A 12,833-nucleotide genomic window follows, 5' to 3' on the forward strand; every position below is an offset into this window, starting at 1 on the left:
TCTTGTAGTGGTGGTGGATGGTGGGTGCAGACATAATTTTGTTCTGGAAATTCTCTGGCAGAAATGAAATAATTTCCTACACCGCCTTTCCCCACCCTGCCATGTTCAGCCCTGCAAGCTCCTGTACACAGTGCGACAAGGCTGAGTAGAAGAAGACAGCCGGAGCGACAGTCACAGGAAATTGAGGGCGCCCAAAGCCCGTTTCGAAGAACTAGAGCCTCCGGTCAACATAAGAGCTTTCCAATCATGCATCTCCCGCTATGCGACACATAACGCCACGCTGATTGAGCCACCCACACCCACCCAAGATCAGTGTTACACGAGAGCCCGCCCAATCGCCTGAGGCATGCAACATCTGATAACACACGCCTCCCACACCCTTCAAGTCTCACAAGTGGACAAGCATCATACTCCTCATCCACATCTCAACTAGCGATCTTAAACCAATCCTTGATAATGGGCGCCGGTGAACCTCCCGCCGCAACCTTTTGGAAGTACACACGAGTGGCCGGTATCGACTAACCCATCATGATCAGTCTTCCCTTCCCTCAGGGAGGTTGACCGTGCGCGACCTACCTGTTCGTTTGCCAGGGCATATCTCATCAACTCTTGATAATTGTCGAGGATGACGGCAGCACGATTCCTCCTCTGTTCCTCGGCGTTATCAACCGGCCGTGCTAGCGGTCTGATCTTTGGAGCCCAATCCTTCCTGAAGTCTTTCTTCTCTTCTTCGGTAAGCTCTTTGTCCATCGTAGTCACGTACTGGGTGAAGATAAATATCAGGAGGTTGCAATAGATGTGTGCTGTGGTCTGAAGCGATTAGATGAGTTCTCTCAGGATTCAAAGACGCGGTAGCAATACAGTATCCTGGCTGTGGTGCAGAACGGAAGACTTGGTGCGCCAGGGCGAACACATAAACCAGTGTGCCTCGAAAGGTTTTTATGTCCCCACGCAATGCAGACTGAGTTACAGTGAGATTGACAAGGATGAGGATGACTTGAGAAATCGATCAAGTATCTTCTGGAACGTTTGCCTTTCACACCGTCTCAGTTGCAAGATATCATCACTGAATATCATCGTGAACGTAGTCATACCTGTGGAAGGCCTCAAAAAAAAAAAAGGTGTGAATTTACGATGTTTTTCATTTTATGATCTGTAGATCAATATGTCCTGAAACCCGTGTCAGGGACTCGAATATCAAGTACCGCGCAGGGCTGTATCCATCCACCAGGCTTCACTACCATGTTGCTTGGCCTGAACCAAGTACCCTTGCATGTCGTAGCATGCTCACCAAGTCCCTTTACATTGACCTTGTTGGGCGTCTGGTTCGGGCCTTGAAAAAATAATTCCAATCGCCTATTTGTACCGGGAAAGATCATCATTCCCTTCTTGTTCGTAATCTTAGACAAAGTGATGCTTCCCATAAACCAATGGAGGTCACTCTGCAATCCACCCATTTCTGCGCCTTTGAAGAATAGCCTAAACGCCACTGTGCTTGGTTGACATGCCGCTAATTCGAGAAATTTTCAAACATTTGTACAGTCCAGAATCTTCCGGGCAACATGTTCGATCACCAAATTATATATTAGAATTAACAACCATCCACAAGTGAATTTTTCGGCCACGGGTATCCAGTGTCCGGCCTATGTCATGATTAGCACTGCATAAATAAAATTGCTTGTCGGTCAAACTCACCAATTCGTGATATTGGGATTGTGGTAAATATCAGAGTGAGCTCTGATATACTCCGTTGTTTCAAATCCTTCAGGATCACACGTCAGCTCCATGTCGTCGTCTTGATATACACGGATGTAATCAATTCGCATGGTCGCAGGCATGAGCGGTGCAAGTCCAGTCATGTTGAGAGGTGAGAACCCAGGGGACATGCCGAAATTGACAATGATTGACATTGGTTCTTCAGCCACAGTACGTTGGGCGACATTCCCATTGGGGCCCAGCGCTTGACCTGTCATTCTCCAGACAGGTGTTTGGTCTCCGACAAACCAAGTGATATCACCATCAGCTCCCGGTGTATATTCGAAAGCATAGACTTGATATGCGTTACCGTCGTACCAGTCATTGTTCAAATTCGAAAGGCCAGATACAGCCTGCTGGAACGGGCCGCCTTTGTAAGTATTCATCATCGTGGTAGAGAAATCGAACACTTCAACGAAATCATAGTTTGGCTGGTACCAGATGTCGAATGGAGCAACTTGAAAACTCTGGGAAACATGCCCGATGACAAAACCAGTCTCATCGAAAGGAGCGTTACTTGCTTCCAGAGCATCTATCTCTGGAGCTGATCTTGATTTTCCCGGTGATGGATGATCTTCTCCAGAGCAAGTGCAGGCTGGGAGTCTCATTCCTGGCAGGTAGTTGATACCATCGGGAGAACTTTGGTTGGCCGTGATTCCAGCGTCGCAAACGTGATCATAGGAGTATGGCCATAGACCGTCCGTCGTCGCGGCGTAACCTGCTCTTCCAAGATTACCCATGGACCAGAAACCGGGCCAAAACCCGACAGTATCGCCCCGTCCAGGAAGGGAGATGGATGCTTCAAGTCTCCCTCCTTTGAAACACATCTGATTCCAAGATTGTAGCATACCCGATCGATAATTCAAGCCATGATTCTGGAAGGCGTCGAAGCGTAGCTCCAAAACACCATCATTTGTTGTTGCAGCATCTGGATCGTACCATTCAAGATCTCTAGTCACACCGTACCAAATATCGACCGCAGTCCAATATGGATCATCGCCTTCATAAAAGGTGCGGCCTGGTTTGCTAAATTCGTCTGAAAAAACCAGATTCCACGTCTTCCCATGGAAATCCTTCTTGGTTTTGGCAGAAGCAGGCGTGTCAGGATCAATCAGTGTAGAGCGCATGTTCTTTAATAGAGGAACTTTCCCAGTGTTGATACAGTCGTTGTTGACTTTACAAGGATCGGTGGTGGCAGTAGCCTTTTGCACGAAGGATCTGAAGTACGTGTCAGTGGTATGAAGAGAAATGTATCCAGGCTCGAAACGGCAGATGTACTCACATTACTGGATATCCAACGAACAATGTTATAATGCCCAGTACGAGGATGCCTAAACCGCCAATGTTGACAAAACCACGTTTGGTAAAAATATCACAATCGCGTTGTTCACCATCGGGATCAGGGTTATGTAGATAATCATCTTTCTCAACGTCTTCGGGGAATAATAGTAGACCGGCGGAGGGGAGGATGTTGTACTTTTCGGAGACGGTCTGAGTGTTGACATCTTCGTCGCTTCCAGCTCTTGAGCCTGGCCGGGACTGACTGGAATCCCGAAAAGGGTTTTCGAATCCTCGGCTGTCTCTGCTTCTGTCCGATTCCCAACTAGAGCGTCGTGAGGAGTAACTGGAGCGTGCGGGAGATCTCAAAGGTGAGCCGTCATCTCGAAATCGGTTTGTCCTTGAGGGTGGTAACAGCCTTTCCGCCGAATCCTGCATTTGTTCTGAACTGTAGACATTGTTCAAGCGTGAGCCTGTGCCAGGTCTCGAGGACGTAGGTACCAGTGTCCTTGACGAGCCACTCTGATCACTGTTGGCAATATCTTCCTGCCCGGAGTTCAACCTAATGTGTGGAGGTACTCGAGGTGGTGGAGGGGAATTGCTATGAGACGACATTATGCACTGGCGACCGACTCGTCGTCTGGGAGATCGACCGCCCGTTCAAATGGATGGATGGAGGAGTAATACTGTTGGTCTGTCTGGTTCGGACAACGTTCTAAGGTGTTGAGACTGAGTAAGGCTCGAGGGTATTCAGGCAGGCCAGCGGCGTGAGGCCGTTAGATTGATCGGCGTTTAACAGATAGTTTGACCGATGTAGAGTCAGCGTGAGAAGTGTATATTAGGCGGACGTATGCAGTGCAAGACGATAGGTTGCCTCGGAGCGTCAGACGGTCAACAAATAGAGGATAGTGAGTTGCAGCGGTTCGAAAAATCGCGGTGTTGGTTGAGACCGAGCAAAGCGTCTCCTTTCTGGCCTGCAGTAAGAAGAAAAAAGCCCAGGCTGAAGGGAGATTTGTCGATACGGAGGGAAAAAGGCCGAGTGAGGAATGAATACGGGATGTTGGGAATGTTGGTTAAACGAATGGAAGTTGTCCCGAATCAAGAGATGGTGGTGAAGCTGTAAGAAAGTTGGGTTGGAGGCTGAGCAGTTGTGAGATACGGACTGGACTGTAGCAGCGATGGTTGTGAAGGCGGTCGCTACCAAGGCGCCCCCGAAGCGCAGAATTAGGGGCAGCTTGGCTTTGGGTGAAAACTAGCACCGCAGATAATTGTGGGAACCCTGTTTGCGGTGCCTGCGCATAAAGCAACAGGCACCGGACTAGCCTAAGGAGCCTAAGGAGCCTAAGGAGCCTAAGCAGCCTTAATTTTTGGGGGGGGCCCTCAGCCTTTTCTCCAGTCACGCTTGCGAGCCACTGCATCTCACAACATCAATCGTTCACCAGTTCTGCAGTGGAGAGGCAATTACTCGGTCGAGATTACTACATCTTGGAATTTTCTTAGGAGTGATACTCGCTTGTCCTGAACCTGGCAGTCAGATCTGCGAGTACAGATGAAGTCGTTGTCCTTTTTCTTTTGATGAGAAGAAAGAACTGGCTGAAAAATGTGTTATTATTAATTCTAGTTGTTGGTACTCGCGAGTGGTGAGGGCGCTCCGCATCAGACTCATCTGCAGGCCCATTATTCGTATTTGGAAGTCAATAATAGATGCATTCACGCGTGGGTAGTGGGAGACTCGGTCAACAGATATAGCAACCTCCAGGGCTGCACATGTGCACCGTCATCATGATCCCTCGAAACTTGAAAGAAGATTCACTTCTGGTCAGGTAGTATTCCATTGCACGGTCGCCTCGAGAGTCCCTTGTACTCGTACCTCCAGGAGAACAATTGAGTGGGGTTTTGTTACAAGTCACGGTTCATCCAGGTGTGGCCTGGTGATAAACAATCCAAAGCGTAGTGCATTGACCGCGCGAGGGAGGGTGGCACAGCACTGGCCGTGTCAGCCAAACAGATCGGGAGCACCAGGAGGTGGCGTAAAACGATGATCCCACCAAGCTGACGGTGCAATCCACTTTTTCCTTTCAGGGGCCAGAATCCATCTTGCCAGAACCAGGATTATTCGCCCATTTTCCCTGCTGCTAGAGGCTTGCTTACCGGTGATCGTGGGTCTGGACTGGCTCCGGATATGAGCCTCACGGAAAATCACCAGAGGACAACCTTGGATACTCGTACCAACTGGTGAAACCCTAGTATGACTCGCCCTGACAGTGTTGCCCGTGGACATGTTCTTATTCTGTTCTATAGCTGTGAGTGGCTTCTTTATTCAAGCCCTCGACCTGTTCCTCGCAATCTTCAAATGAGGCTCCGCCAGCACGCGACATCTGAAGCCCAGGGGAGCCCCTGGCACGTAGCCGTTTGGGGAAGAGACAATTCATGCGGCTATGGTTTCGATTTCGGCAATCACTCCTCCCTGTGTGTCGCCTAATCGTTCCAATCTCTCTACCTCCAGGATAGGTCTAACCATGGGTGAGATATATATCATTCTTCGTTAGATCTTTTCACTATCTGGGACCGCGATGCCCATCTGAGAAACAGAAATACCGATACTCACTTCCCAGACTCAAGAAAGAAACTTCGCATCCCGTACCGCCACGGAACATCGGCGTCGTCAACCGCGCTCAGCGCTTCAGCCATTTCCGGACGGCGGGCACCCCTGTTATCAGACCCTTGCCTGATACGTGCCCACACTGACACCGAATAATCTCTCAACTTGAAGCTGACGACGGCATTCTGCCATGTGAACCCGATCATCAGTATCTGATGCAGTATCCGTACTAGCAAGTGGAAGTGGTGGACGCCCGAGGAGATTTTCTCGTTGGCCGTTGATCTTCCGGGTCTATGATTCTCTCCCCGTTCGGCTCCTCAATTGCATCTTCTTCATTGGAAACCCTGGAGAGGTTACGAATCCAGGATGAACACCACGCGTCACAAAGATAGCTGCAATAATCAGCCACTAATGGAAGCTACCCAGTCGGTGCATGGGCTGGGAATAGTTACAGTTTCGTTGCTCTTCACAGCACAACGCCTGTGCAGTCTGGACAGGCTGGCTCGTGGCGTTGAGGGCTGTTACTACTCGTAACCTTTGTTGTTGCTGCTTAAGATGCGGGTCCACTAGCTACTGTCATCAAGAACCTTATGCGGTGGTAGCAACTGAGGGCTGGATCAAACAAAGCGAGAACAATCCAAGTGCTCTTATTTATTCGACACTCGGTATTAAACCCTACGGGTAGAACCATCACCATTTGGAGGAAACCTCCCAAATACCTAGGTAGTCACCTGGAGAATGTACTTTGTCAATAGCCTGCCTATTGAATACTGATTGAGAGTTGTAGAAGCACTGTTCGATCCATCAAGAGGACACTTGTCGACATTCTGTTATCTAAGAGATTGTTGCGAGGCTGCTCTAGAAGGAGCTGGCAAGGCTTTAACCACGTCCTCAGTAGTCGGTGACTTGCACACCTGTGACATCATCGCTAACTCCTTGCCCACCATCAACTTGGTATCCTAAAAAGTTACGCTTCTGACCTTCAGCCAACATAATAGCACAACCTCAGCCTTAACCATTTGTTTTTGAATGCTGAAATTTGTTGCCAACTCAAGTTCGAAGCACAATCATAAATCGACCTCCCTGCCATTCACTAAATCCGGTCGGAAAGCGCCGCAACAAAAAACCTACCTCAATCCCAAGCTCCCAGTTGTGCATCAAACATTCCAGCTGCGAGCAATCAACACCACTTCAGCCTTCGCACCACTGCCTCACAACACATACACCACCGGACGAAAAAACCCCAAAGCACCGCAATCCCAACCATACCACAGAACCCGACCAGCCACCCTCACCATGTCGGACGACGCATCCTACACGGCCTTCCTGAACAAAGCCAACGAAGACCCCAAAGCGGGCAGCCACAGCCAGCCCTCGGAATCGACATCGCAAACGAAAAGCAAATTCGACCCGACCAACACCGACAACGACGCCCTGCCCGCCTCCCTCAGATCCATCCCCGACAAAATCACCTACACGTCCGACACCGACTCACCCTTCGAGCCGATCGTGCTGAACTACTCGAGCGACAAGTCCCCTAGCCCGTCCGAGTTCAAGAAGGCGCTGGGTTCGAAAGCCGAGCAGGCAGAGGTCGAGGAGTTGAGTGTCCAGGACTTCGATCCCAGAGAGCAATATGCGGACATCATTGAGAGGGTGAAGAAGGCGGGCGACAAGAACGCCGTGAGGATCTTCAGAGTCGAACTGGGCAGGACTCGAGTCGAGTATTACATTGTTACCGTCGGTGAGAGGAAGCTTGTCGGCGTCTTGACTAAGGCGGTGGAGAGCTGAGGGGAGAATTAAGAAAGGCAAAGGGAAATCGATTGAGAAGGTGCCTGGCTGGCTATCTGATCGTGACCACCACTGTGGATCAAGTACATGAAAGTCAAGGACGACATACATAACACGAGGGAGAAGCAAGGAATTACGAGAACTTATGAGAGAGTATTATTGAACCTTGTAATTTCGTTTTGATTCATTCCCCTCATGCTACCATTGCTATGCGAGAAGTAGTAGCAGTCCGCTCGTGGAGGAGAATACGTCTCTTGAGCAGCGAACTATCTAGAAAACACCCGTGGCTGGTATCTCCTGAGCAATTTTTGTATTGTCATTGGCCATCAGAGAATGATTTGAGACCCAAGTTTCGAGCCGAAAACAAGATCATCCCAACGCCATTCATCATATCCACTTTTCTTTCGAAAACAACTCAACTCACTGGCCCTCATCCACTACTGCAGCACAACGCAGGATGAAAGAGGGAGAAAGCAGTGAGTTCTGAAAACATCCACGCAAAACCAAGACCGCTTATGAAGCAGGAGCAAGATCCTTCTTGAGCGTACCCAAGAATTGTCTCTTCTCCTGTGCAGTCTGGTAGGCACCGTGACCGAACTTGGACGAGGTGTCGATCCATTTGAGGTCGACCTTCTCGAGAGCCTTGCGCGAGGTGTGGGTGTAGAGGGACTTGCGGAGGGTGATGACTCGCTTCTTGACGCCGGGGATGGAGCCCTTGAGCAGGACGAAGTCGTTCTTGACCTCTCCGTAGTGGACGAATCCGCCGAGACTGGATTGATTGATTGTTAGCACGTTCACACGGACAGCATGTCAACGGGGGAGTATATGAGAATCCTTACGGTGTGATTTGCTTGTTGACAACATCAAAGTCGGTGGCGGCGTTCTTCTCGTCACTACCCTTGCCGATGCGGTAGACCTTGTGGTTGCAAGAGGTACGATGATGATAACCATCTTGACCAGCACGGGCGACAGTCCATTGGACGTGGGAAGGATGCCAGGCACCGATACAGGCGACCTTTCGGAGACCCTTGTGTGTCTTTCTCGGCAGCTTCTTGGTTCCCCATCTGCTGGTGACGCCCTGGAAACCATGACCCTTGGTCACGGCAATGGCATCGATAACCTCGTCTTGCTCGAAGATGGTGTCGACCTCAACGGGCTTCTCGAAGAGACCATGACCGAACGAGACCTTGTCTGCGACACTGCCGCCGTTGATCTGGATCTCCATCAAGTGTGCCTTCTTCTGCTTGAGGGGAGTTTGACGGATTTGGGTGTGGGCGAGGACACGGACAACGGTGGCGTATTTCTTGATGCGTTCGAGTTCTCGGGTGACTGAAGCGCCCTTGGCCTCAGAGTGCTTCTTGGCGTACTTGGTGAATGCCTTCTTCTTCGATCGGTACCAGTTCTTGTAGAATCGTCGCTTGACTTCGTCGCTGAGATGCTCGGCCCACACGGTGGTGAGAGATCGTAGACCACGGGGAGTCTCGATATAGCCGACGAGACCGACGACGATTAACTGAAGGGAAAAAATCATGAGTATGGGGTAGGATCTCGTGCAATTTGAAATATCTCTTACAGGTGGAGTTTCGACGACAGTAACGGCTTCGACAACTTCCTTCTTGTGCATCTTCGCACCGGGTCTATCGAGGTCTCGGACGATGGTGGTCATGCCGGCCTTGTAGCCCATGGTTGCGGTAAGATGGACAGGTTTCTTTGGGTCATCCTTGGGAAAGCTGTGGAATGTTTCAGCTTCGACTCTCAAAACGAGTCATGACTTCTAGATAACCAACCTCTTGACCTTTCCTCTGTGTCTTGCTGCTCTCTTTCGGGGGAGGAAAGCAAGCGAACCTGTACGAAAAAGTGGTCAGTCCAGGTTCTTTTCATCATTGGGAGGGTTTGGTTGAGTTTTTACCGTGTCGCGGAGCTTCGAACTTTCGGTGAGACCTGTGAGATACGTTAGCATGGGTCAAGCGATCATTATTTTGGGATATACATACATCTTTGCTGCTGGGTGAACAAAGTGTCGGGGTTGACAACGAGATAGATAAAAGTTCGAGGTGCGTTCAGTAGAAATTGCATGTACCAGACTTTGGGTGCAGTGTGAGTGCGCCAAGATATCTTGGCATTGTGGGAACTATTCGAATAAATGAGCTCATCACGTGACTGATGGTTCCATTGAACGTGACCTAGTTCGTTCTGCGATCCAGCTGTCTTAAATTTCAGACTGAAGCAGATCTAGAGGGCAAAAATTACTCTCTGCAAGGGGACTAAACACAGGACAAGAATGCTGGAGGGAAGTGAAACAGGTTTTGCGCTTTTCAGTCGTTAATCGTGGATTTCTGAAATACACTATTGTCATTTACAAAGGAAGCAGAATGATATGAGGGGTCAACAAGAGCTTCCCCAAATGAACAGCTTCATCAAATCGCTGTTGTTACTGTATGATGTTACCTCCAATAAAATTCGGACCCAGCCATAAAATATCAACAATCATACAGTGGTTTCTGGCTTTGGAATCGCCGACGCCTGTGGTCCTAGCCCTTGCGGACTACTAATTGCAGCTGCCGCTGCACGTTTGTCGTCTTCACTGTTATTATCGTAGTCCTCATCTACATCAACCTTCCGAGCGGCTTGCTCCATGTGCTCTTTGCGTTCTTCTTTTGGTCCATCCAATATCGATTGCATAGAGGGTATTTGTTGATTCTGTTGAGGAGGTAGACTGTATGACGGATGATGTGCGGCTTCCGATGGATGATAGTTCTCATTCGCTCGACGTTCATTCTCTCGACGCACTTCAGAAGAGCTACGGCGGAAATGCTCTTTCGGGGTCGGAAGACGTCCTGGTGGACTATTACGACGGCTTGGGTCATCCAGTCTCGCTCGTGTCTCCTCATTCGCAATCTTCTTCGAAGGCCCAGGCTCTGCTTCCCACTCGCGAGTCCTTTTCATGGCCGAGAGAGGGCGATCGTCCCTTGGAGGATCAACGGGTGGGAGTGGAGCGGGTGATGGAGCACCATTGGCGATGCTTGGGAATGGTTGTCCAGATTGATAAGGCTGTGGGCGGAAGGTTGACCCTGGTGAGGTCGGTCGGTCATCACGTAGCGGTCTCAGCTCACTAGGTGGGCTGAAAGGCCTCCCGTAAGGTGGAAGAGTATTCCCGGCACCATTGGTATGGGGAGGTGGAGCTCCGTTCATGGTTGGTGAAGGTCGTACACCTGCATTAAAGGCGGGTCCTCGCTCCTGCATTGATATCTGGGGAAGGGTTGGTGGTGGGCCAGGGGGATACATGCCGGGAACAGCTGGCTGCATCTTGGGTGATGGAGATTGCATCTTTCTCACAGGAGTCTGACGCGAAGATTCACCGTAAGGGCGCGGACCATCTTGTCGTGGAGATGGAGCGCGGAGCGGCGGTGCTCTCATGCCATCTCGTCCTTCAAAGCCATTGGCCTGATGCGGTGGTGGTTGTATTCCGGCAATGCCCCGGGTCCAGTCAGAGACACGGGCAGGATCAACAGGTGGAGGTTGTGATTGCTGGGCGGCTCCGGATGGTGCACCACCCCATTGAGGCCCAGGAGGAACACCGACTCCATTCTGATAGGCTTGCGGGTGTACATCTTGAGGTACCGGGGCATTGTGTTGGTTGGGACCAGTGGGAGCTCCGCTTCTCAGCAGTGCAAGACGTGCTTTGATATGAGAATTAGTCGGATCAAGCTCGGCAGCCCGAGCATATGCATCAAGAGCATCCGAAGTTTGGTTGTTGCAGGATTCATACTGTAGACATTAGTAGACGGTCAATCAGGGGACGATATGTATCTCACCAAAGTTCCAAGGTCATACCAGACCTCTGAAATGTATGGATTCAACCGGATAGCACGAGAATAAGCATCAAGGGCATCACGGTACTGGTTGATTTGGTAGTAGAGCACACCAATAGAACACCAGAAAGTCGGGTTGCGTCCATCGCGGTACACAGCCTGCTGATAGGCTTCATATGCCTTGGGGAATTTTTGTTGTGCCATATAGCATCTGCCAAGAAGGTACCAACTCTGGGCATCTTGATTATCTGATGATCAAGTCAGTGACGAGGTACTATTGAATTGCGAGGGCTACTGACCTGAGCTAACTGACTGCTCGAGATATTCAATGGCTTGATCTTGGCTTGCATAGCTATTGCTTTGTTGGTGATGCAACCAGCCGAGCTGTTGGAGGACTTTGGCATGCTTGGGGTCTCTCTCCAAAACTCGACGGTATGCTGACTTGGCGGATTCAAACTGTGACGAACGTCAGTTGAGGTTTTAGTTATGACAAGAATTAACATACATCTTTTTGCTGCTCGTAGACGTGACCAATCTGGAACCAGATGTCTTCCTCATTAAGAGGTCTGGGCGGGTCATTGACGATGTATTTGAAACACTATGACATGTTAGATGGATCAAGTAGAACCAGTCACGGAGACTGACCTCGAGACTCTGCTGAAACTTTTGTTGTTGTTTGTAGATTATGCCCAGGCGGAAGTAAATTTCATTGGCCTTTTCAAAGTCTGGTTGCATTCGCATAACCTGAGAGAATGCCTCTTCGGCATGCTCAAGTGATCCATACCGGTCATAGAGGATACCTATGCCATACCATAACTTGGGTTCCTGTCAAAATCAGTAAGCAAAGTGTACGGTACTGACAAAGTCACAATACACACCTTTGGATCTGGAAGGTAATACAAAGCCTGTTGGTATGCAGTGTATGCTTCTTGGAGATTGTCCATCATCAAGTAGCAATGACCTGTAAATGTGAGAAGAGACAAACATGATCGAAGGTGAACTGCCTACCTAGGTTTCCCCAAGCTTCACCATTGGCAGGCTCCACTTTCAGGATGTTTTTGAGATACTCCATAGCTTCTGGATACTTCTCTTTTGTCCGAAGGATACAAGAAATAGCGTTGAGTGTTTGGGTAGACCATTGATTGTGTCTAAGTGCTTGTTCGTATGCAAAAAGCGCACCTTCATGGTCACCAAGCAGTTCGTTTAAAGATCCTGCGATTTTGAGTTAGATGTGTGAGATGACCATGTTTTAATGCTACCCAACTGACCTATTCTTTGCCATGTTGATTCATTTAACTGTCCAAGGAGGCGCTGTCTTTGCGTGTGCGCGTCGACTGGAGCAGCACCATTGATCTGCCCAAAATGGCCACCGTGCTGTAGACCTAGCACGCCGGGTGGTGATGGGTGCGGGACCAAAGCCATGATCGGCAAGGTTGTTGAGCAGCTGTCTGTGATGACGATGGTCGTGTCGAGGTAGATGTGGCAGATTTGCGAGTCTCAAGACTCGAAACCTTCTCTTACAGGATGCGTGCGCTTATGTATGGGTTCAACCTCGAAGAACTGGGCGGACGCAAGTAAGCGGCCGCGGTGGGTGGTGT

General features: G+C 49.8%; 5 protein-coding genes across 5 annotated transcripts; 1 reads left to right on the top strand and 4 right to left on the bottom strand.

Moving 5' to 3' along the window:
- Positions 1-425: 425 nt before the first annotated feature.
- LTR84_008986 (uncharacterized protein) lies at positions 426-750 on the bottom strand (the record flags this gene model as incomplete). The annotated part of the gene is made up of 2 exons (XM_064852528.1): positions 426-518; positions 577-750. The coding sequence occupies 2 exons, from the start codon at positions 748-750 to the stop codon at positions 426-428; spliced, it is 267 nt and encodes an 88-aa protein (XP_064701235.1).
- An 841-nt stretch (positions 751-1,591) lies between these two features.
- On the bottom strand, positions 1,592-3,648 carry LTR84_008987 (uncharacterized protein; the record flags this gene model as incomplete). Its single annotated transcript, XM_064852529.1, has 3 exons — positions 1,592-1,643; positions 1,696-2,973; positions 3,038-3,648. 3 exons carry the CDS (start codon positions 3,646-3,648, stop codon positions 1,592-1,594), a joined length of 1,941 nt encoding a protein of 646 aa, XP_064701236.1.
- A 3,283-nt stretch (positions 3,649-6,931) lies between these two features.
- LTR84_008988 (uncharacterized protein) lies at positions 6,932-7,423 on the top strand (the record flags this gene model as incomplete). The annotated part of the gene is made up of 1 exon (XM_064852530.1): positions 6,932-7,423. The coding sequence occupies one exon, from the start codon at positions 6,932-6,934 to the stop codon at positions 7,421-7,423; it is 492 nt and encodes a 163-aa protein (XP_064701237.1).
- A 513-nt stretch (positions 7,424-7,936) lies between these two features.
- On the bottom strand, positions 7,937-9,499 carry RPL3 (60S ribosomal protein L3; the record flags this gene model as incomplete). Its single annotated transcript, XM_064852531.1, has 6 exons — positions 7,937-8,192; positions 8,263-8,936; positions 8,997-9,153; positions 9,219-9,268; positions 9,333-9,364; positions 9,418-9,499. 6 exons carry the CDS (start codon positions 9,497-9,499, stop codon positions 7,937-7,939), a joined length of 1,251 nt encoding a protein of 416 aa, XP_064701238.1.
- A 411-nt stretch (positions 9,500-9,910) lies between these two features.
- Positions 9,911-12,657, bottom strand: SSN6 (glucose repression mediator protein; the record flags this gene model as incomplete). Its single annotated transcript, XM_064852532.1, has 8 exons — positions 9,911-11,191; positions 11,239-11,483; positions 11,535-11,691; positions 11,741-11,833; positions 11,881-12,060; positions 12,114-12,196; positions 12,244-12,447; positions 12,504-12,657. 8 exons carry the CDS (start codon positions 12,655-12,657, stop codon positions 9,911-9,913), a joined length of 2,397 nt encoding a protein of 798 aa, XP_064701239.1.
- Between the last annotated feature and the right edge of the window lie 176 nt (positions 12,658-12,833).

Source organism: Exophiala bonariae (assembly GCF_035927105.1).
Source record: "Exophiala bonariae strain CCFEE 5792 chromosome Unknown scaffold_35, whole genome shotgun sequence".
NCBI lineage: Eukaryota > Fungi > Ascomycota > Eurotiomycetes > Chaetothyriales > Herpotrichiellaceae > Exophiala > Exophiala bonariae.